General features: G+C 41.8%; 1 protein-coding gene across 2 annotated transcripts; it reads right to left on the bottom strand.

Annotated features, from left to right (window-relative positions):
- Positions 1-3,910: 3,910 nt before the first annotated feature.
- On the bottom strand, positions 3,911-23,885 carry blvra (biliverdin reductase A). Of its 2 annotated transcripts, none has more exons than XM_085388517.1 (7): positions 23,729-23,885; positions 11,639-11,758; positions 10,315-10,434; positions 9,005-9,102; positions 7,629-7,718; positions 5,650-5,818; positions 3,911-5,230 (listed from the first exon to the last, which is right to left on the bottom strand). In XM_085388517.1, exons 2-7 carry the CDS (start codon positions 11,755-11,757, stop codon positions 4,975-4,977), a joined length of 852 nt encoding a protein of 283 aa, XP_085244643.1. In that variant the 5' UTR covers position 11,758; positions 23,729-23,885; the 3' UTR covers positions 3,911-4,974. The 2 variants fall into 2 exon arrangements, with proteins under 2 accessions (XP_085244643.1, XP_085244642.1); XM_085388516.1 differs by having other exon boundaries at positions 7,611-7,718; positions 23,729-23,884.
- Between the last annotated feature and the right edge of the window lie 267 nt (positions 23,886-24,152).

The following is a 24,152-nucleotide window of genomic DNA, read 5'->3' as shown; positions in this document are numbered from 1 at the left end:
ACAAAGAATTTTGATCAATAAAAATATACAAGCAATATAAAACCACTGTAGATCCTGAAGGTTTTGCACATACACACCTACACTCTGCCGATAGATAGATACCCTACTGGGATAATAAGCTGCCCAAAGGAAGTGATAGAAACAGCTGATATCAAGACAACAAAGCTCCTGACCATGTATGGAGGGTTTCACCCCAAATCCAGCACCCTGAGATTATATGTCAAGCAGAAGAAAGGAGGCCCAAGACTACTGTGTCCCCTATCCAGGATGAAACAACATGAATGTCCATGAATGCATCAGGAACACTAAGCACCAGTGCTTATTGAATACCTCAGGCAGAAGAAACCAAAGAAAGAAGACGAGCAAGTGGAAAAACCACCCTGGAAGAACAGGCGCCCGCAGGATTTGTACTGAAGGCAGAAAAAGTGACTGACATCCAGAAATCCTACCGGTGGCTGGTGAAAGACAGCACAGAAGCACTACTCATGGCAGCACAAGAACAAGCCCTTAAGCACACGATCAATAGAGGCTGGGGTCTATCACACTGGACAAGACCCCAGACACAGGCTGTGCAAAGATGCCCCTGAGACAACCAACACCTAAGAGCAAGGTGCTAGCAGGCAGGCCATACATGGAATGCCATTACCAAGTTGCTGTCATAGTATGCAGGAATATCTGTGTCAAGATGACCTAGAGACTCCGAGGTGACTGACCGAATTAAAATCCTGTGGAACTTCCAAATACAGACAGACAAGCTGGTGATGGCTAACCAAAAGGATATAGTCGTGGTGGTGTGAGATTATTCTGTTATTATATGTTACCTTATATATGTAATCAAAGTAGTTGGATTAGAATACTGCTGTAGATCATATTATACCCTTTAATATAGAGTGTGTGATCAGTATGTAGTTTAGTTCTCATTATACTTTTGAGTTAAAAGAACATATTCACTTATTAGTTTATTAGATAAGTGTGCATCACTCTGTATCCTTGATCTGCTGTGAATGTCTCATACTGTGTTCTTGACATGTTTTATTGCTGAATCATAAACAGAAGGAGACTTTGTGTCTAGAGCAGAGGAGCAATGATCCGAGGTCATAACTTAGGGAGAAAGAATGTGAATGTTTGGGCTTTTACGACTAGGTGGGGGCCACTAGCGGCTATAAGAAGCTGAGTAACACGTCACCATTTTGAGACTTGCGGTGACCCTCTTCAGGCATGTCTCCCCATCATGATGGTCCTTATGCTCTTAAGTGTTGAATTGTATGGAAATAAAGTATTGTTGATTGAGCATAAATACACCGAGTACTGTCCTTCCTTCAGCCCAAAATTGGGAGATTTCAACAGTGGACAAGCAGAGGAAGACAGCTGCAGTGATAGACGTAGCTATACCGAATGATAGCAACAACAGGAAAAGGAACACAGGAAGATGTAGAGGGTGAAGGCAGCAGTAGTCCCTGTAGTAATGGGAGCACTCGGGGCAATGACCCTCCAAACTGGGCGAGTGGCTCCAGAAGATTCCAGCAGCAGATTCCAGAAGATTCAGAAGACTCCAGCGCCCTGATGCACTGGTGCTGAGACAGCCATCTCACCCTCAATGTCACAAAGACAAAGAAGTTGATAGTGGACTTCCGGAGGTGCAGCACACATGCCCATCACCATCAATGGAGATGCTGTGGAGAGAGTCAGCAGCTTTCATTTCCTAGGTGTAAATCTGGGGGAGGATCTCACATGGTGAGTACACACAAACAAAACAGTGAAGAAGGCGGAGCAGCGCCTCTTCTTCCTCAGGAGACTGAAAAGATTCGGCATGAGCCCCCGCATCCTCAGGACCTTCTATCGCTGTGCCATTGAGAGCATCCTCACTGGATGCATCACCACCTGGTATGGCAACAGCACCACTTACGACCGCAAAGCTCTCCAGAGGGTAGTGCGGTGGGACGAAAGGATAATTGGGGGTGAGCTTCCCTCCCTCCAGTTGTGCTGTCCTCGCCCTTTGTTTTCACCGGCTGGACAGTAAGATAATGCTCCAGTAAGCAGACTTATTTTCCTTTTTTGTGCTGATTTATTGAAGAATGGCCTCTGATCATCGCCTTCTCTTTGACTATTGTAAAACTGAAAACATACAAAATATTGCATTAGCAAACTACTATCGCAAACTAGCTTGTTACACACTTACTGCGAGCTGACAAGAAAAAACTTTCATAACTCACACGTACAAATTATTATACAATTTGTAAATAAAACAAAGAGACAATTATTATTTTATCATCACTCATACTTTTGGACAAATCTCGTCCAAAGCAACATTTTAAGGTCCATGTCAGCTTAAAACAGTAATACTTTGGCATTACGTTCAGCCATCTTGGATTTTCCGCTTTCTCTATTTTTCTTTTTCCAAAGTAATCAAAAGAATATTACAAAGCAGCCACCAGAGGGAGCTCTAGGGCAGTTTATAAAACTGTATAAGCCAGTGTAAATTATAAAGTCAGAACAAGCGTAGTCCTTGGAGAACCAAAGATACCTTGAAGGACCCCCAAGACCCCAGGCCTCTGGTAGAGGACCCAGTGGGTGTTCATGTGAGAATGGGCTAATGATAAAACTGCATAAACTGAATTAAACATGAAGAGAATTGTATTCATATGTGACTGAATGTTCATAATTATTGGAACTTCCTAACATAGAAAAGAAAAATAAAAGCCTCATCTCTGCATCCAGGAGGGCAGCGAGTCTCAGACGGCCTTTAATACTCCGTTTAGACACTTTGTCACTTGGATTAACAAATGTGTCTGCTGTGTTTCAGGCTCTGGAAAAGAAGGTCTTAAGACCAATTTCTGCTGTAATTTTCACCTTTATTGTTGAATACACCAGTTTTCAGTTGGGTGTTTCTAAGATAAGATCACCTTTATTAGTCCCGCATGTGGGAAATTGGTTTTGTCGCAGCAGGAAGTGGACAGTGCAAAAGTTGTATAGCAAAAATTAGAATACAATACGAATAATATACTGTACTTCATACTGTATTGTTTTCTTCAGTGCACTCAGTTCTTTCTGGCTTTGCTCAGTGATGTAGTTTTGTACCCACTGTTTTTCCCACACATAATTTGCATGCAGGCAATGTCAGTAACTGCATCCCAAAGCACTCTTTGGTTACAGACGGTGGATTACACTCTTCACCTTTATCTGTGTCAGTTATCTTGACTTGCTCACCTTTGTGGACAGTCTTTAACCCAGTGAAAAACAGACGGATAAACTGCACATTTAGTACTGCAGCCAAACAGTGAGTTTCTTCCTGATCCCTTTGTGCCAGTGGCTAGCCTTTCTGTCACTTTTGCTATGGGATATTTACCATTTCTTGGTTAATTCACCTACTTGAGACAGCCTCTGATTTTCTTCCAAATATCCTTTTTAGAGTCGACTTCATAAATGTAAAAGTCAGATCTGAACATGCTGTAAAGACTTTAGCATCCAAACATGCAGCATCTAATGATTTAAAAGCCAAGACTGCATTGGGAAGCTCCATCGTGTACGTCCACGTGTGACTGTATCATTGTTCAAAGTCCATGGTAGAGCTTGTCACAGTTACACTGGGGTCTGTCGTTATCTTCTCAAGGCAAGAAACATCATAGGTCTGGTCTTTTTCTTCAAGAAACAAACTGTCAAGATTCGTGAGTAATGTGTTCGTACCAGGGTCCTTGTTCAAGTCATCAACCAGTGTTTCCCCCACTGTTTCTCTCATCCAATTGGAAACCATGAAAACACCAGTTGCTTGCTTATCTTTGTTGAGCTGTGACTCGTATCCAGAAAGCACCTTCATTCTTTCAGCTTTCATTCGTCAAAGTCTGGAGGAAGTCTGTCATTGCGAGCCATCCTCTCCTACCAATATTGATCTATAATGAAGTCAGACTTTAAGGTGGTTTAATATTTACTTTATTAGTGTACATCACCATCCTGTTGACTTCCCAAAACAACTGGGATGTCCCCACTTAGAAAGTCCAACTGGAATAAGCTTGCAAGTCAATAATGTCATCCATAAATGCAGTTTAAAATTATGTCATGCAAAGAAAAAGCCAAACGATTAAAGCAACTGTTTTTGGGAAACATGGATGGCACGTGGACATCCAGGTTGTTGTCAGCGCTCAGTTCAAAAGAAGAGTTCTTTGAATTCTCTATCACACAACAATGGGACGACATTCCTCTGCTACAAACGCAGCATTCCTCACTTCCCAGATATTTATGAAGGTTGTTGTTTTATTGTGAATAAACTGAGGCTACGTCCACACGTACCCGGGTATTTTTGAAAACGCAGATTTTTCTATGCGTTTGCACCTTTCGTCCACACGTAAACGGCGTTTTCGGTCACTGAAAACGGAGATTTTTAAAAACTCCGGCCAGGGTGGATAGTTTTGAAAACTCCGTTTTTGCATTTACGTGTGGACGAAAAAAACAGAGAAAACGCAGAAAACGCAGCGTCAAAGGTGTGCGCCATTTTTCACCGAAACAATTACGCCACGTAATTGTTTCGGTGAAATGAATTTCTACAATACTGTTACTGTTACTTGTACTCTCTGCAGTGTTTAAATGCTTACATATACACACAGTTACTGTCCCTCCACACATACGACTCGGTTCTGCTTCTATGCCCCAGCCTTGTTTACTATTTCCCACCGAGGCTTCTAGACTTCTGATTGGCCAACATTTCTACAGGTTAGGAATATATCGCCACCTGTTGCTTTGGCATGTTCATAGCAGCGTTTTCCTTCATTTCTGCGTTTATGTGTGGACGGGATTATTTTTTAAAACGAAAACAGAAAATCTCCGTTTTCAAAAATACCCGTGTACGTGTGGACGTAGCCTATAAATATATGTGACTTTCAAATCACTGCATTTTATTTACATTCCACACAGCATCCCAAATGTTTTTTGAAACAGGGGTATAAATGTAACTATCATCCAATGAGATCAAGGAGTTTCCCTTTAACCTTGGCAAAGCTCTTGTATTTTGCCTGCCAGTTCCAGGCAGTGTAGGACCCTGACTCTCTCTCTCTGGAGCTCTTCAGGACTCACTTGGCCTGCCAGCTTAGCAGAGAAATGGATCAGGTCTTGCATAAAAAGGCCCACGGTCCCTCTTGGTGCCGGAGGAATCTGAGTCAGAGGCCCTGAATCAAACTGAAAGTTGATGTTTTTTGCTCGGGGGAGGCCTGGTTGCCGTTCCTCAATCCATGTCAGAGATCTGGATGGACATAAGATGAAATGATTACACGTCATTTACGCCTCTCATCTGTCCTTTCGTCATGACAACCAAACGACTGGGACATATTCTCACTCAGTGGCTACTCCAATGGCTTTCTGACTTTAAAAATACTTTTATTTATTCCAGTTAGGTGAAATGAAGTTATGACGCATGTACTGCACAACTGACAACAGAAAAGAGTGATGTTTCAAACAGACTTTTGGCTATGATTTTTGAAATATTATCCACATCTACATTCCTGTTGTTTGGGGTTTAGTTAGTCTGTTTGGTCCAACCCTGCTCTGATGTTGGCCCTAGCCCCCAGTCTTGTGTGCTGACATGTGGGATAAGATGTCCTATTTTCACTTAGGGTATAGTCCTCCTCTTGTTCTTCATTCAGATGGATCTATCCTCCGTACCTGTTGTCAGATGTTAGCAGCTTTGCAGTCATCTTGCTGTAGCTGTTAGCAGGGTCCTCCTCCAGTGTTGCTGCAGATACTGAGAGCTCACCAAACAACTCAACCAACCAAGTAAGGCGGGCGATGCCGCTGAATGATGGGAAACCAAATCCAGGCTTTAAAGCTCCACCTTGAAGAAATTACAGCACGTACATTACTAAGAGTTTCCTGAAGTTTGAATTAGAGTTGATGAGAACTGTTGTGTGTTTAAAGCATCGTACAGATGACTGAATTATTAGACCTCACATCAAATTTTTGTCAAAAATTCCCCTAATACTGTTTCTAAGATTGCAAAGGATAGCATTTCTAAAGATACGAGTTTTCTTTAGAAAGCATAAATTTCTATATTTCTGTTTGTATAGAATAACAATTGTTTCTGAAAAATACCAAGCTCAACGTTACTACCTCTGAACTTAGTCTTACTGAGTAACAGCACACACCACTCCTATGCTTTAACTCGCCGAAGAAGAATGTGCTGGGATTGCTCAGGAGACGTGTGCTGTCGCAAACAAACGTCTGCAGGCTGCTATACACAAACAGGATACACAATTCACTATTTAAATCACAGGCGGTAACTACACCAACAATTTTCTTTAAACACTACAGGTGCTGCACAGAATATTATACATAGATACACATACAAGCATATTTAGAGTTTTCATATTCATCTGGTTTTCACTGGTCATTGTGCTTCTGCCTCGCGTGCAGGGACTGTAAACGAGGGCCTAGTTCATCCTTTGCAGATCCTCACAATATTCCCTTCCCTGGGTAACGTTCTGCTGGTGGAAACGTGATCAGATTTTAAACCCAAGGTAGGGCTGGGCGATATGACCCAAAATTCATATCTTGATATTTTTTAGCTGGATGGCGATATAAGATATATATCTCGATATATTTTTTTAAAGCCATAAAGTAAGAACAAAAAGAGAGTTCTTAGTCAAAGCTGTGTCCCAGATGTCACACAGGCACTTTTATTAACATAGAGCAGATGTACATAAAATTTACTCAAAAATAAATTATGAGCATTTATTAAATAATAATGCTCCATAAATAAAAGAAAACAAGGTTGTTTTTGTGCTAAACAAAGAGCTCACAATTGTGCAGTCAAAATGTAAACTAAAAGACGCCGAGCACAATAACAAAGACAGATTTCACAGCTGCTCTGTTCCCAACTTGTACTGCGTGACTGACAACCTGGAGTTTGAAATCCGCTTCGCAACCACGTCTCTTAACAGGTGCCATTTATGGTCCTTATACACAGTAGGGTACTATTACGTTGAAGCACAGTACGTATCACTCCGCGAGGCTCAGCCGTAATGCTCCGACAATCCATCAAGCGGTGCAGCTCCGTAGCTTACCAAAGTCGTACTAAAACATTTTGACAGATTGCTGAGCGCCGTGTACCACATAAAATCGGTTCGCGGCCATCAAGCACAACCAGAATTCATACATAAGGCGCGCTATCAACTTTTGAGAAAATGAAAGGATTTTAGTCCGTGCAGCACCTCTGGGCTGCATGGCGTTAGCGCGGTTAGCTCGTTAGCGTGGTTAGCTAGCTAACACATTGACGCCGTCCAGCCCCACGCACGGGGCGATGCGCAGTAACTCGTTAAAGGAGATTTGCCGTGTCCATCTTGTTGCTTCCTGCAGGTGAAGCGATGGGGGAGGAGGGGGAGTTGTGTTCAGTGAAGGAGAGACGAGGCCGAGTAACGTTGCGTAAAGACGAAAGTGGACGAAAGAGAGGCAAACTTCGGCTCCGCAAGTTTAATTATAACGTAACATAGACTATATCGATATAAAGGATATTGTCAGATCTTATATCTAGTATAAAAATATATCGATATTTTTTAAAAACTCGATATATCGCCCAGCTCTAACCCAAGGGTTATTTAAAAAGACACTCTTTAGCTTCTGTCTCTTACCAGTAAAATGAAGAGTACCTTCTTGCAAGGTTTTCCCCTCTACCTCTCTCTTCAGCTGTTTGTATTCCTCTGTCAGCAGCTCAATGTGTTCTTCATGCAGAATCACTCCTGACAAACAGACACAGTTGCTGAGAATCAGAGGATTCAAACTTTTACAAACAAAAAAAGAAGGCATGCTACACAAAATGCAAACAGGCGATGCAATCATGTGTGCCCGTATTTTATTCTCAGCAGAATACAGAAAACATCAAATGTTTAAACAGAGGAAATTTACCATTTATGAAAAATGTTGTGAAAATATTAGCTCAACTTGGATTTGAAGACAACGTGTCTCAAAAAGATGCCAGCCACTGCGTAGCATCTCATTTCCTCGTGTGCCAAATGTTGTTGTCTTACTCAGGTATGCAAAGACCCTCCCTGAGTATAACCTGGAAGAAACATGTTGCCCTAAAGCCTCTGAAGTCTGTTCCTGTCTGATGCACCTCCATGATGATCCCTCTCGTCTTTATATTTTGGGGAAGGAATTTCAAATTTTGATTCAGCTTCAGAGGTTTGGCCCACAGCAGATTTCTGATGGCTTCTTCTTTGCAGCTTTAACCTGCTAACTGTGTTAAAAGACAATTATTTCTGGATGCGTTCCTAAATCCATGCTGTCATTTCCATGACAGAATCATGTCTGTTTTTAATGCAGCTCCCCCTGAGGGGCATTCAGCCTTTCTGTGCCCATGCACACAGACATTCCTCCAGATTCTTGGAATCTAATATATCATTAATATCATTTGCTGTAGTTGGAGACATCTAGTCTGTGTGGTCCATAACAGAAGAACATTATTCTAACATTGTTCCACAACTTTTGTAGACTCGGTTTTTTGCAGATTAGTGACTCTCTGCCCATAATATTACTCTGGCTCTCTAACATGCTCTTTCTACAGCCAATCATATTACTGACCTGTTGCCAATGAACCTAATTTGTCGCAAAATGTTCCTTCAGCTGTTTCTTTTAGTATAACAAATATTTTTTAGCCTTTGTTTCCCCATCTTGACACAAGTGAAGTGTTGCTGCAATCAAATCCAAAATGAGCTACTATTTTTCTTAAATAAAACAAAAAGTCATTTCCCACAGTATCATCAAACTGTGTTTCTGCAAAACAACCGATCCAAATGCTATTATGAATTAGTGATCACTTGCAGAACCATCAGGGGTAAATGTTCATGCTGTTCTCACAGCAGTAGTGATGACAACACTGTACTTAATAAAAGGAACTTCCATTACTCTGAGATGTTACAGCTGAATTGCTTCACTTTTTAATTATCTGTTTGACAGCATTTCTCCGAACTCAGCGTTTGACGTGCAAAGGGAAAGTGCATGGTAGCACACAATCATAAATGATCACCTTTTTCTTCAGCTAAGTCCCAAAGCTCCACCGCAGCCTTGTAGCTCATGGTCATAGGATACTCAACACAGACATGCTTCTGTGCCTGCAGAAACATCCTAATGAGACACGAGTTCTTGGTCAAAATGAAGGCAACAAGAATAAGTAGTAGGTCTCGTAAACATTCAGAATTTTGTTACAAATGTTTTCTACGATGGGAGAAAAAGACTCCTGTCAGATAATAGAGCACTATTGGGGACAAAATTAGATATGTAATTACATTTTACATGAGCGCTTAGGCATATTTGAACGTTTGTTTAGACCCCCCCGCACAAACACATCCTCCAACCGCACACGCCCATATTTTGCTCCACTGCGGTTTATTTCACACCTCAAACATTTAGTAAACAATTAAGCAAATGCAAGTAAACAGCAATAAATTAATAAAATAAACTACTAACTCTTTTACACTGCGTTAACACCCACACAGGTTTTTTTAAAAACGCAGCTGTTTCTGTGTGTTTGGACCTTTCATCCACGTAAACGTGTTTCAAATCACAGAAAACTGAGATTTTTTAAAACTTATTTTTTGCCTTTACGTGTGGAGTTTGTAACACAACATCAAAGGTATGCGCCTTTTATCACGTCACGCTGTGGCCACATTATTGTTTACATGAGATGAATTGCAGCATGGCAGATAGAGACAAAATACTGTTAATCTGACTGTCTGCAGGTTTTACACACTTACATACACACACACAGTTACTGTCCCTCCATTTACAAAGGCAGAGGCGTCACGGTGGGATTATTTTACTGTAGTTGTTTTTTCCTGTGTAATAATATTCAACATTGCTGTCAATACATTTTTCAATTCCTCTGCGAAATAGGTTCAAAAACATAAACAGCTGTGGGATCCTGTCTGTCTGTGATTTGAACCGGGGGAACAAATCGTGGCAGGATCAGCCCGATGTTATTTGTATCCCGCTGTAACTTTACTGTATAAAGAGCAAACATCTCCAAAATGTCAGGAGTAGTTAGTCATTACAACAAGTGTTTGTGAAATAAAAATCACGAATGTGGGATCCTGTTTGTCCGTGATTTGGAGAGCCCAGCGCTGCTCCCGATGAAGGGAAAAACAATGTGTTACTAAGTCTAGATGCAGTCTGGCTACTGATTCAGTGAAAAAAAATTGCGCGGTTTCCACTCCAGGAAAAATGACTCAGCATATTTCCTTAAATCTGATGTTTAACCTCTTTCACGTTTGTAATCTAAGTATTCCCAACCCCCTGTACATTTTTTCTACAACATTTTGTAGTTGCACAGACATTTACCTGACATTGTCCTCGTGTGACATGTTCTCAGTACAGATGAACGCCACATGAACGTCGTCTCTACCCAAAGCCTCCTCCAGTGAGATCCGACTCACTCCCTGCTGAGGCTCCAGGCTTCTCCTTTGGTAAACCAAAGCAAAAGAAGCAAAAGGAAGAATACAGTAGTCACAGTTAAGACAACATCCGATGAGACTGAAGATTCACAAACAACAAAAATGAAAATATACACCGATTGTCAACATAACAGCTTTACATTACAACGCTATGAACTTTAATTCACTAACAGTCTTACAAACTGTTCGTAAACACAGTCTGCAACCCTGGGTGCTTGACTTTACACACCTGAATTCATGGAGTTGGACGGGACAGTGAACACTGTAGTGTACTGTGACTTTTTATGGGTACATGGCAAGTCATGGCCTCCAGTTTGGAAGGAGCATGAATTAGTGTGTGAGGTTGAGAGATACCAGCTGGAAACAGCTGACTTCACCTCGTCACAGCTTGGGGGTTCTGAAACCAGACCCTGGAATGGGGCTGGAACCTGTTCCAATCCTGGGAAACAGTTCGGCAACTGAAGAGGTGGAAGAAGTGTTCTACTGTATCTGTGACTGCTCCGATGGAGAATCTCTGGTTTGATGGCCTCAGGGTGGCCTCTGCTTTCTGCAGATGATTTGTTTCTTTTGGCTTGATCAGATGATAACATTCAGCTAGAGTGGTTAACAGCCCAGCTGGAAGCAACTCAAATGAAAACCAGCACCTCCAAGTCTGAGGTGATGGTCCTCTGTAAAAAAAAAAAAAAAAGTGGCAGAGTGCCCGTTGATTGGAGGGGAGTAGCTACTCCAAGGGAAGGAATTTCTCAGGGTCTCACAAGTGAGAAGACTGACATCGATTGGTGCAGAGCTGAGTCTGAAAACAAATCTGCTGGTTTACCAATCGACCTACATTCTATCCACGTGCTTTGGTTAAGGGCTCACTGTAGTTTTACTATTCCTCTGCATGATGACTAGGATGCCTCCTGTTTTGAAGAGGTCTTCATGGAAGAACCCAGGACAGATTAATTAGAGAGATTAGATATCTCAGCTGCCCTTGGGAACTACTCAGTGCACCCCTGGAAGAGCTGGAGGACCTGGGTAGGAATAAGGACAACTTGTCTCTGCTTACACTGCTGCCCTTGCAATGTTGTGACATCCATCAGTTAGCTTTATTTTCATTCACCTCTGGACTCATCATGAGCTAACGATTTATGACAATAATTTTGCTTGACAAAGACCACATACACTATATCTCATATCATTAATGAGCTGCATCAGCATGTGTGTGTTACCTGGATATAAATCCTTTGACAGCAAGTTTCTCTGCAGGACTGCCACGTAGTGGCACCAGCATGTCTCTGATCCTAACACAACCAGCTGTGCCAATGCCAATCACCACTGTTCCAAGCATGCTGCGTGAGAAAAGGTTAGGTTGTGTGCAGGATGTAACAAATATAATGTAAACAATATATGAACAACTATAATGAACAGTTTCATGTTTCATTCTCATCCAAAACACACAATCTCCAAATCTCCTCCTTTTTAAACAGACTTGCTTTGTATCAGTGCTTGTTTCTTAGCCAGCCCCTAATTTTTAAACCTTGGACTCTGTGGAGGTCTGATGGGATCTTCCAGGAATGGTGATGCCATTTTCTGGAAAACTGATTGGTGAATGGGTGATGATGTCATACTTCTTGATCTCTAATCTGGAACTTAACCTGTTTGAGAGTAGGTTAGGCTCTAAGCATAAAGACTGCAGTACACCTGTCAGAGCTCTAGACTAACTTGTTGTCACGGTTGCACTGTTGTATGGCGTTATTTTTGTGCCACTATTCTGAGCGCACGTAAAAAAAATTTGCAGGTGCAAGTGTTGCATTTTGAGGAGAAAATTATTTTGAGCGAAGAAAAGCTGAATTTGAGTGAACAAAATTCATTCCTGCGTGCAAAAACTGTATTTCAGTGTTTGCTATTATCCACACACACACACACAACAGCAGCCCCTCTCGCTCAGTTTTTGCACTTGCGCTCGCTCGCAATGTGTCGCTCGCGCTCTCAACATTTCTGCCCGTGCGCGCTCAACTCTTTCTGTACACCGTTATATTTGTGAGACAAAACCAGCCAATCACAGACTTGGATGCAAAAAAAATCTGATTGGCTGTTTTTGTCTCCAATCAGCTCAAAATGACGAAATGAAATATCCCAGAATCCATTTCGTCCAAAACTCAAACGAGGCAGTGGCAGAGGAACGCAGAGTGGCAGAGTTTGAAATATTACTCTTTCTGGGTCACACAATAAACCTTTGAAGATGATTCATGTGAGAATGGTGCTGCGTAAACTTCAAATACCTGCTCGATTCATCAAGACATCACATATATCCATAAGTGTTTATTTCCAAACTTAACAATGTGGTGTATGCTGTACAGTGCAGCGAGGAATGCTCAGACCTCTACATTGGAGAGACCAAACAGCCACTTCACAAGCGCATGGCACAACACAGAAGAGCCACCTCCACAGGACAAGACTCAGCAGTCCATCTGCATCTTAAGGATAAAGGACACTCTTTCGAGGATGCCAATGTTCACATTTTGGAAAGAGAGGACAGATGGTTTGAAAGAGGAGTGAAAGAAGCCATCTATGTCCACTGTGAGCGACCATCTTTGAACAGAGGCGGGGGTTTACGACACCAACTCTCTGCCATCTATAATCCAGTTTTAGAGCTGGGCGATAGAACGATAACGATATGTATCGCGATATAACTTTTACTCGATAGAGAAATTAAGCTATCGCGATAGACCTCGCTGCTCTTGTCCTCTTAAAAAAAAGAAAGAAAAAAAAAGGTCAGCCAATCCAAATTAAGTAGCGCAGAGCCGAACCAATCACAGCCGCAGCGTCACGTCGGGTGACTTGTTACGTACAGCACAAGTGCCAAGCTGCACGTGTGTTTGTTTGGGAAGCAGCCAGCGGGTAATGGAGCCAGCGCGTAATGGAGGAAATGAGTGTGCCGACTAGAAAAATCAACCGAGCGTGACCGAAGAAAAACCAGATGATGGTTCCAACGCCGGAGAGATTGTCGAACGGAAGAGCCATAGAAGTTCCGTAGTGTGAAGGTATTTCGGCTATTTCAAGTCTGACAAAAACAGAGTAGCTGCACTGTAAATGTGCCGAAAGCAAGTCTGGAAATACAATAAACTGGTGCATGCGTCACACTGTGCGCCACGTTATTGTTTCGGTGAAATGAATTTCTACAATACTGTTAATTCTACTCTCTGCAGTGTTTAAATGCTTACATATACACACAGTTACTGTCCGTCCACACATACGACTCGGTTCTGCTTCTATGCCGCAGCTTTGTTTACTTTTTCCCACCGAGGCTTCTAGACTTCTGATTGGCCAACATTTCTGCACGGTTAGGAATCTAGCGCCACCTGCTGCTTTGGCATATTCATAGCAGTGTTTTCCTTCATTTCTGCCTTTACGTGTGAACGGGATTATTTTTTAAAACGAAAACGGAAAATCTCCGTTTTCAAAAATACCCGTGTACGTGTGGACGTAGCCTCAGTCTCTGACTGGAAGCGCTAATTCGTCATTCGGCTTTTGTCAGACTAAAGTAACTGTTAAAACTGTTTGAAAAGCTAAGCTATACAACAAGGAGAGATTGAGAATTTCCTTTTAGTTCTAAGTTTATTTGATATTGACAAAAGTTAGTCAGTTTTGTCTGTTCTTCTGTAAGACAAACTAAGATTTATTTTTAGAATTAATATTTTGTTTCTAAGTGGAATTGACAATTTAGTCTGTTTCGTTTGTTCTATTTTGAAACTTAAACGCTTTAGCGGCTGCCTTTTGTGTAGTTTGCAATATTTGCCTTTATTTATCTGAAAAAGTCTCATGTTCCTGAAGTACATCTACCCTGTTGAACTTATTATGGGAAATAAATATTTAAATAAAAACAAGCTGCTGATTATTTCACATTTTACTTGTGAGCAACGGCACATTTAAATCTTACAAATATAGTTATTTGGCTTATATCGTGATAGATATCGTTATCGCCTGAAATGAAAAAAAACATATCGTGATATGAAAAAAATCTCATATCGCCCAGCTCTATCCAGTTTTGAGATCCCTTCCCAGACGCCTTAACGCCCACTCACATCCTGGGCCATCTGACCTCAGGAATTCGCATGATAAGGTGGGGCCAGGTTTCATAATGAACACACCCGAAACTCTGGCTGATTGGGACCCACGCCCAGTTTCCCACCTTGGCTCAGGCGATTAGAGGATCATCAGGGGGTCCTTTTGTCCCTCTGTGGGGGGAAACTCCCACTAGGTTTATATCTGGGACTCTCCACCATTTGACCTTAGAACTGAAGAAGCTTCTCGGATGAGAGGTGAAACGTCTTCAAGCAACTTAAAGAAGTCCAGACGCTTTTCTTTGCAAGCTCCTTTGACTACGATGACCTGGATGACTGAGAACCTTCACAGACATATGTCACTCCCACTAGGTTTATATCTGGGACTCTCCACCATTTGACCTTAGAACTGAAGAAGCTTCTTGAATGAGAGGTGAAACGTCTTCAAGCAACTAGGGCTGGGCCATATTATACCGTTCAGGGTAATACCGGTACAATACTAGGCAACGATAAGAAAATGAAATATCGCGATAGAATATGGGTAAAACGCGCATGCGAAGTGCCGAAAAAGCACGGCGGTAACGGAGAATGAGAATGGGGAAAGCAGATTGTTGAGTGAAACGGATGAACCAGAATTAGTTTGTAAAAATGGTGCAACTTAACTGGTTTGGTGTTTGTCCGTCAGATACACAACAAAGCACATTTTTTTGTAGAACATGCAAGCGGGCCGTCGTTATTGCCGTATTTGTCGGACTAAGGTGCTCGTAAATCTGGGAGTAATCTGGGTCCTAAACTCCGTCCTTTAAGGTCCCGAAGTGAAACGAACATCACTGAGAGTTGAAAACGGTCTAAATTCTTCCATCTTTAATAAAATGATCAGCGTTGCTGCTCTACCAGGTATAACTATGATGTTTAACATCCAGGCATCCATGAAAACAGAATTTATTACATTTAACGGAGTTAGACGTTAGCTCGCTAGATTCGCTAGTTACCTAAGCATGATATAGCATGTTCTGACTGAGAGATTTCTGGGGGAAAAAAATCTCGCAGCTGTTCTATTCCCACGTTGTTTCAGTATATTAATGACTAACCTCGTATTGTGGATGAATAATCTCAGTTGTTCTCCTGACTGAAGTTTGGCCCGTGTATAGCATCCTGCTATGCGATTGCATTTGTCCCTGACCACCAGAATCCCTCACGTTAACTTTTCTCAAGTGGAAAAAAGGTTGGCGTTCATCCTCCAGCTTCACTGTGCTAATGTTATGCTAACATAGCTGTGTCGCTAGCAATCACGTAGCACAACATTATATACCAGGGGCCCGTTCTTCGTACCTCGCTAAGTAAGTTAGCTGGATTTGATTGTTGACGATTTCGCGTGATCTTGGATCGTTCGGTTCCCCGAAGCTCATCCGGGACTTGCTGTCATAGCAACAGAGCCGTAAGCGTAAACCTGCTCGGGAGCAGGTTTACTTTATGTAAACAGGATTAGATCGCGGCCACGCAGGTATGTCCGCTTCATTTATACGAAAGCAACAGCGATATTCCACCACTGTTTCACCATAAATAAATATTATCAATGTAACTAAAGATAATGCAGCACTTGATCCTTTTATTGATGTCACACAGATACATACAGGTCATTTCCTAAAAAAGGGAAATGAACTATTAACATTCTATTACATGTATGTGATTATTACAGATGTAATTCATATTTCAGAGTAGTAATTGTAAATTACTTCGTGTAATCAAGATGAGAGACCACGGCTATAAAAGCGAAGGTGGATTTGGGAAGCCTGTCGCAGCCATGTCCTGTCCGTATACGCGAGCAGCCCATTGTGGAAGGTGCAAGATTGATAAGGAGAGTCCTCAGAATCCAGCATATATTGCGGGATAGACAGGATCCTTTAGCTCAGCGCGACAGTGTGCTCATAGAGAGACATCGATTTTCCCGTGAGGGTATTATTCACTTAACCAACTTGTTGACGAGGGGGTGCAGGACCACCACCTGTCTTTTTTTTGCTCTGCCCTTTTCTTGGTTGCTGTTATGAACAAACTAACAGATTATTTCAGGGTCTCTTTCCAAGAGACTAAAAGCAATATCAGTGATGAATATTACCATTCTGTAGAATATTCTTGTATTCCACATTTACTTGTTCCCATGTTCTAGTGGGTAGATTTATTATATTACACTATATTATCCAATAATATATTACATTACATTATATTATATTATATTATGTTATATTATATCCCCTTTCACATTAGAGCCACAACAGGACCCACTAGAACATGGGAACAAGTAAAAGTTTTCTCCAAGCATGACATCCCAGTGTATTTCAGACCCAGCAACACGCTCAGACAGAAACTGGTTCACCCGAAAGACAAAACTCCAAAACACAAACTTAACAATGTGGTGTATGCTGTACAGTGCAGCGAGGAATGCTCAGACCTCTACATTGGAGAGACCAAACAGCCACTTCACAAGCGCATGGCACAACACAGAAGAGCCACCTCCACAGGACAAGACTCAGCAGTCCATCTGCATCTTAAGGATAAAGGACACTCTTTCGAGGATGCCAATGTTCACATTTTGGAAAGAGAGGACAGATGGTTTGAAAGAGGAGTGAAAGAAGCCATCTATGTCCACTGTGAGCGACCATCTTTGAACAGAGGCGGGGGTTTACGACACCAACTCTCTGCCATCTATAATCCAGTTTTGAGATCCTTCCCAGACGCCTTAACGCCCACTCACATCCTGGGCCATCTGACCTCAGGAATTCGCATGATAAGGTGGGGCCAGGTTTCACAATGAACACACCCGAAACTCTGGCTGATTGGGACCCACGCCCAGTTTCACACCTTGGCTCAGGCGATTAGAGGATCATCAGGGGGTCCTTTTGTCCCTCTGTGGGGGGAAACTCCCACTAGGTTTATATCTGGGACTCTCCACCATTTGACCCTTAGAACTGAAGAAGCTTCTCGGATGAGAGGTGAAACGTCTTCAAGCAACTTAAAGAAGTCCAGACGCTTTTCTTTGCAAGCTCCTTTGACTACGATGACCTGGATGACTGAGAACCTTCACAGACAATGTTAATAGTTCATTTCCCTTTTTTTAGGAAATGACCTGTATGTATCTGTGTGTAATCAATAAAAGGATCCAGTGCTGCATTATCTTTAGTTACATTGATAATATTTATTTATGGTGAAACAGTGGTGGAATATCGCTGTTGCTTTCGTATAAATGAAGCGGACATACCTGCGTGGTCGCGATCTAATCCTGTTTACATAAAGTAAACCTGCTCCCGAGCAGGTTTACGCTTACAGCTCTGTTGCTACGACAGCAAGTCCCGGATGAGCTTCGGGGAACCGAACGATCCAGGATCACGCGAAATCGTCAACAATCAAATCCAGCTAACTTACTTAGTGAGGTACGAAGAACGGGCCCCAGGTGACTGATATATGCATTTTTTTTCTTTTTTTTTTTTCTGCTCATTCTGTTGGTTTTTGTTTTTTGCCCTTCTCCCCGTCCCTCTTCTCAGCTCTTTCTCTTTCCCTCTTTCTTTCTCCCCTTCTTTCCTCCAGTCAAGTCTGTCCCGTATTCAGTAAGTGAAAATAAAATAAACAATAAAAGGTGAATCAAATGGACCATTACGGCAAGACTGGGATGGTCAATTTGGTAAAGTAAATCCGTTGGGCATCTTTCTTTGCCTTTAGACAACAATTCTGATGGCAAAAGAGCCAAACGGGACAGGCAAAAAAAAAAAAAGAAAAAAAAAAGAGGAAGTGATAGCAGAGCTGTACGTTTGAATTAGCTTCAAAAATCTCTCCGTCAGAACATAGTATGTCATGTTTAGGTGTAAACTAGCGAGCTAACTTCCTGTTAACTTCTAACTCCGTGAAATTTAATAAATTCTGTTTTCATGGATGCCTGGATGTTAAACTTAATTGTTACACCTGGTAAAGCAGCAACGCTGATGATGAAAGAATTTAGACCGTTTTTAACTCTTAGTATTCGTTTGACTTTGGGACCTGAAACGGACGGAGTTTTGGACCCAGATTACTCCGCGAAGCTCCTCACTACGGCAGCCGTAATGCTCTGACAATCCATCAAGCAGTGCAGCTTACCAAAGTTGTACTAAAACATTTTTTAACAGATTTCTGCAGCCAAAATCGGTTCGAGGTCAGTAAGCACAACCAGAATTCATACATAAATCACACTCTCGATTTTTGAGAAAATTAAAGGATTTTAAGTGTGCCTTATAGTGTGGGAAATACGTTATACAGAAGAATATATCGTGATATATATCGTTACTGTCGCGGCTGGGAAGGCGAGCCGTGTGGTGTGGAGGAAGGAGGACCCAAGATGCAAGCAGTGGATGAAAACGCTAGTGAAGTTTATTTACAAGGTGTAGTGGCAAACAAGCAGTGGGGGCATGACAAATAACTGAAAACATCTAAACTGGGAGAACTAAAATAACAGACCTGGGAGCATACGACAAGAGGATGAGAGGCAGACGACGAGCAGGCCACCGAGGAACACAGACTGACACGGAGGAACACAGACGAACCGGCAACAGGGAGGAGAACACACAGGGCTTAAATACACACACCAGTAATCAGGGGATGAGAGACAGGAGGGCAACACAGCTGGGAGGAATCGGAGCTGACGGGACAGGGGAAATGTAAACTGAACACACTCACATCAGACAGAGACCTTCACAATAAAGCAGGAAACTCAAACACGGGGAACCAAACAAGACACAGAACTAAACAGACAGCTTCACAAACAGACGGGTTGACACCATAGACAGACAGAGACACAGACGCAGACTCAAAGGCAGACCGAATATAACACATAGAACTCAAACAATAATCATTATCATCATAAACTAGAAAATGATAATAAACTAAAAGCGCTGGGTCACCGACCCAGGACCATGACAGTTACCGCACGTGCTTCAAATTATATCGCGATATGAATTTTAGGCTATATCGCCCAGCCCTAAGCAGCAGTCACAAATGCAGTATTGCCGCTTGTGGTCTTTCCACACTCATCACAGTAAACGCAGTGCATCAGGTGGTCAGCTTTACTGTATCTTAGCCAGGGAAACTGGTCAAACCACTCTCTTTGAAATGTATACACGTCCCCCTTTTACTTTCAGTGGGCTCTGGCTCAGAGTCAATCGTGTGTGGCTCATTATGGGATGCCGTCTCCGGACCGGTGTTAGACATAACCTGAGAGGTTGATGGCTCCATGTCAGAGCTGGCTATGAATTTCAGATGGTTCAGGCCTTAACGAAAAAGTTATCAATCGTTCTTTTCATCTTTTCTCATTACCCACAGCTGCATCCACTTCTGTCAGGCCTAGGCTGCTGACTAGGGCTGGGTATCAACACTGATTTCTATTATTGATTCAATTCAGGTCTGACTCAGACAGTGTCAAAGTAACTGAGGATAAAACAGAAAAAAACATGAAGGAGATTTTTCTGGCCTGGCTTTTTATAGCAGATAACCTTAAAAATATTCTGCAGTAGAACAAAAACTGAAGAAAACCATGAATCAACAAAGGGCTGTGCGATATGACCAAAATCTCATATCCTGATATAAGACATCTATCGTCCCGATAACGATATAAATCACAAAAATTTAACATTTTCTGTAAATTCTGTGAATCTCGGGCAGCTCGACTTGCGTGAAGTGTTTTCAGCTGGGCGCTGTGTACCTGGAGTTGAGACTTTTAACCGATGCATGAAACGATACATTTTTAGACATAAGTTGTAACGGCGCCGTTTTCTTTGTGAGTATTTATTACACGGCGTGCTGCGGGGAAAAGCCTGTTCTAACGTTTGAGTCTAAGGTTTATTTTTTAGCACCTGATGCCTCTTTTATGCTTCTCATCTGTAAACACTCTGAATACTCTTTCACGGGATTTCGTTTATTTTTAAAAGTCTCAACAGGATCTTGAGCTTTATTGTGAAAGGTCAATATATTAATAAGCGGACGGTGGAGCCACGCCATTGTTTAACCGTCGTGGTTGCTAACGACAACCGGCTTCGTAGCTTAGCAAAGTCGTACTAAAGCATTTGACAGATTTTCGAGCGCCGTGCACATAAAATCGTCTCGAGGTCAGTAAACACAACCAGAGTTCATACATAAGGCACACGGGATTATAAGGGGCTCTGTCGACTTTCAGACAAATCAAAGGGTTGATTTTAAGTGCGCCGTATTTTCCAAACAACACGGTAATAACGACGGCCCACTAGCATGCGCTACCAAAAATAGTGCTTTGTTGTGTATCTGAGGGACGAAAGCTAAACCAGTTCCACACCAGTGAAGTTGCAGCATTTTTACAAACCAGTTCAGGTTCATTCGTTTCATTCAACGATCCACTTTCACTCTTCTCATTCTCCGTGGCCGCCATACTTTTTCCGCCATGTGCATATGAAAACAAAGGCACTGCGCATGCGCGTTTTACCCATATTTTATCGCCATATTTCAATTTGTTATCGTTGCCCAACATTATAGCGGTGAACGGTATGATATGGCCCAGCCCTAATAACCACCATGCCACCATGTTGCCCACATTGCAAAACCTTTATAATAAATACAAGATAATGGAAATTCAACTCAAAAAATATTTAATAAGATAGATAATAACATGTGTCTATAAAATGTTTCTCAGCTATATTATTATTTTCAGTCACATGATCACTAACTGAATATTTTTCTATGTAGGCATTGACTTTTCAGGTGTTTTTAATTTTTTGTTTGATAATTCTTCCTAATTAAAGAATTAGAACAAGAAGTCTGATGTCTTGTATTCTTTATGAAAGAATAATTTGAAATACATTACTTTTGCTTTTGAGTTTCCACACATTACTTTTTTGTACAAAGTATCAGTATCAGATCAGTATCATCGATACCAGCCTGGATTTTCAATTTTCAATTCAATTTTATTTACACAGCACCAAATCCCAACAACAGTCGCCTCAAGGCGCTTTATATTATAAGGTAGACCTTAGTGTGTGAATGGGTGCATGACTGAATGTGTAAAGTGCTTTGGGGTCCTTAGGGACTAGTAAAACACTATACAAATACAGGCCATTTACCCTACAATAATGCATATAGAGAAAACCCAACTATCATATGACCCCTATGAGCAAGCACTTTGGTGACAGTGGGAAGGAAAAACTCCCTTTTAACAGGAAGAAACAGGCTCAGGGAGGGGCGGGGCCATCTGCGGGGCGAGGGGAGGAAGACAGGATAAAGACAGGCAGTGGAGGAGAGACAGAGATTAATAACAGGTACGATTCAATGCAGAGAGGTCTGTTAACACATAGTGAGTGAAGAATGTGACTGAAAAGGAAATACTGAATGCATCATGGGAAGCCCCCAGCAGTGAGCCTGCAGTGTGAGAGCAAAGTGCTCTAATAGGGTGATATGGTACTACAGGGTCATTAAGTTAAGATGGGGCCTGATTATTTGAGAGGAGCAGGATTTTAATAACCACCATTTTCATGAGAATCCTGCAAGCTCAGAGAGTGTGTCCAAGTGTTGAAACAGTTTGCATATGACGCAATATTGTCCAAGTGGCGAGACCTGTCATTTAGGAGAATACTGCAGCAGCTTCTTGCCCCTTAACAGCAGGTGTAAATGATGAACAACAAACGGTGAGCAAAGCAGGTAATATTGGCCCCTTTAGACGATCCCAAAAATACATGTACTCTCCACTGTGTTCCTGTTAATGACAAACTAAATGAATTTACCCCAAATTACTAAAATATTGATATTTTAAATAAGAGAATCGACTGGAACATAGATATCTGGTGTCACAGACACTTCGGTGCAGCTGTCGCATGACACAAAGATGGTGTCATGATGACGTCAGAATTGGTAAGCATAGTGGCCATGGGGATGTACTCTGGGAAGAGTGAACCACCTTTGCAGCAGAGAAAACTCAGTGTTAACCCTGAAGTTACCTGAATATGCCAAAACTCATCTTCGTGGTACAGGCCTCTAAACGATTTTGAATGTGTTTGCTTCTGAAGTGAATCTCAAGCGAGCTCAGTTCAGCATGCTTCTTTAAGAAGGCGCATAAATGACCAAGCAATGGTTAGACTACATGCCTGTGATGTAACCCTGTTAGGTAACTGGTGACAATAACTTGAGGCATCAGCATTTAAAAAACGAGCACGGTTACTAACGGTTTAACCTGTGCTCAACTTCCCCAGAAAATTCAAAAAAGTTGTGCCGCAAACAGATTGTCAGCATTTAGCAGTTGTGACGTGTTGGTCTATAATCTGTAAAACATGTGTCAAACATATCTCTCTTGAATGACGTCAAGCCAGAAAGATCATTTCTGTTATGAGGTAATAGCTCCAGTTCCCTTTTTATCCTTTATTTGTGAATGTAAAATGCTCATTAACATTAAAAATGTCTTTTACAGGAGAGATCAGCAGAGGGCAGCAGAGGGCAGTAACGTGATGTATATGGGTTATAAAACACAGAGCACTACAATTACGCGGAGCGATGAAGATACTTTCAAAGCAGGTCATTTCTTTATTTTTATCAAATAACCCCTTTCAATGTAGATTATTTATTAATACTAGTTTTGATGTATAAATTATTGATGTAGGGCAAACAGTTTGGGTGGGACAGGACGAGAAAGACAAATTTTTTAAATTATTCTCCACACTCTGGTTTTTTGGCAGTTGACAGTGGGGCGAACATTCCGTGAAAATCTAAATCTTCCTAAAACTTAAACTGCTCTTGTGAAACAACCGTAAAAGATATCGCAACGAGGATTTGGACAATAAAAGTCCAAAATCTTGTGACCCGTTTAAAGTACGACAAAGTATGGCCGAGCGGTAGGCCTTCAAAGTGGTCTGTGTTGGCGCCTTTTTTCGGGCCCATCCCCATCGAAATGGATGGGGGAAAATGGGGTCTTTTTTTGGGAATTTGGGGAAAACTGTGCGACGAATCCCTACCAAGAGTCGTGGGGTCGTCTCATAATTTCAGGCGGAAGAAAAATAATAATAAGAATAATAAATCTGTCGAATAGTAATAAGTGTGCCATTACATAGGCACACTTAATAAGGAAAGATATTACACACACCGCACTGAAACACCGGAGATCACTTTTTGTCGGACCATCACCGGCAGAGCGCGAAATATTCTGTCAGCGCCGCCGGTGATGGTCCGACAATCATTCAGCGTCATTGCTACAAAACAAACTACATCATGTTTGTCTCTTACCTGAATTTCTTTATGTCCTCTGTGATTCCCACAAAAACTGCAGCTATTACCGAAGTGCTGCTTACGTACAAGTTACATATACCGACCTGACATAACAACACTTCGCAGCGAGTAAGCAAGCAGCACCGACTGTGACGTAGCTGCTGAAAGCCCCGCCCTGCTTTAGGTGCGCTTGTTTTGTTCAAGCGGAGTTATATTTGGTACACGTGCAATAGGACGCTACACAGAGCTACACATTATATGTTGAATGGCTGCATTTTTTTAGACTATTGTTGGTCAGCACAAAATTGTACTTTGTGAAAAATCTACGGAAGAGTATTAGGGTCTCATTAAGAAAACAAAATATTATCGACCACATTTTGAGATTGAAGTCATAATTCTGTTTTGAGAAATGTGGAGAGGCACGGCTGCTGTTCCCTGTGAG

The sequence above is a fragment of the Rhamphochromis longiceps genome, linkage group LG18 (assembly GCF_057381845.1).
Source record: "Rhamphochromis longiceps isolate RC_006_pf linkage group LG18, R_longiceps_female_GT1.1, whole genome shotgun sequence".
Lineage (NCBI taxonomy): Eukaryota > Metazoa > Chordata > Actinopteri > Cichliformes > Cichlidae > Rhamphochromis > Rhamphochromis longiceps.
Note: the sequence above shows the minus strand (reverse complement) of the source record. Positions and strands in the feature narration are given on the sequence as shown.

Bases quoted from the DNA above. Each gene is read 5' to 3' on its own strand.
- blvra (XM_085388516.1), bottom strand. From the start codon at position 11,757: ATGCTTGGAACAGTGGTGATTGGCATTGGCACAGCTGGTTGTGTTAGG. The intron at 5,819-7,610 runs GTAAGAGACAGA...AATTTCTTCAAG, and splicing joins AGGTACTCTTCATTTTACTG to GTGGAGCTTTAAAGCCTGGA. The intron at 5,231-5,649 runs GTACGGAGGATA...ATGTCCATCCAG, and splicing joins CTGCTAACATCTGACAACAG to ATCTCTGACATGGATTGAGG.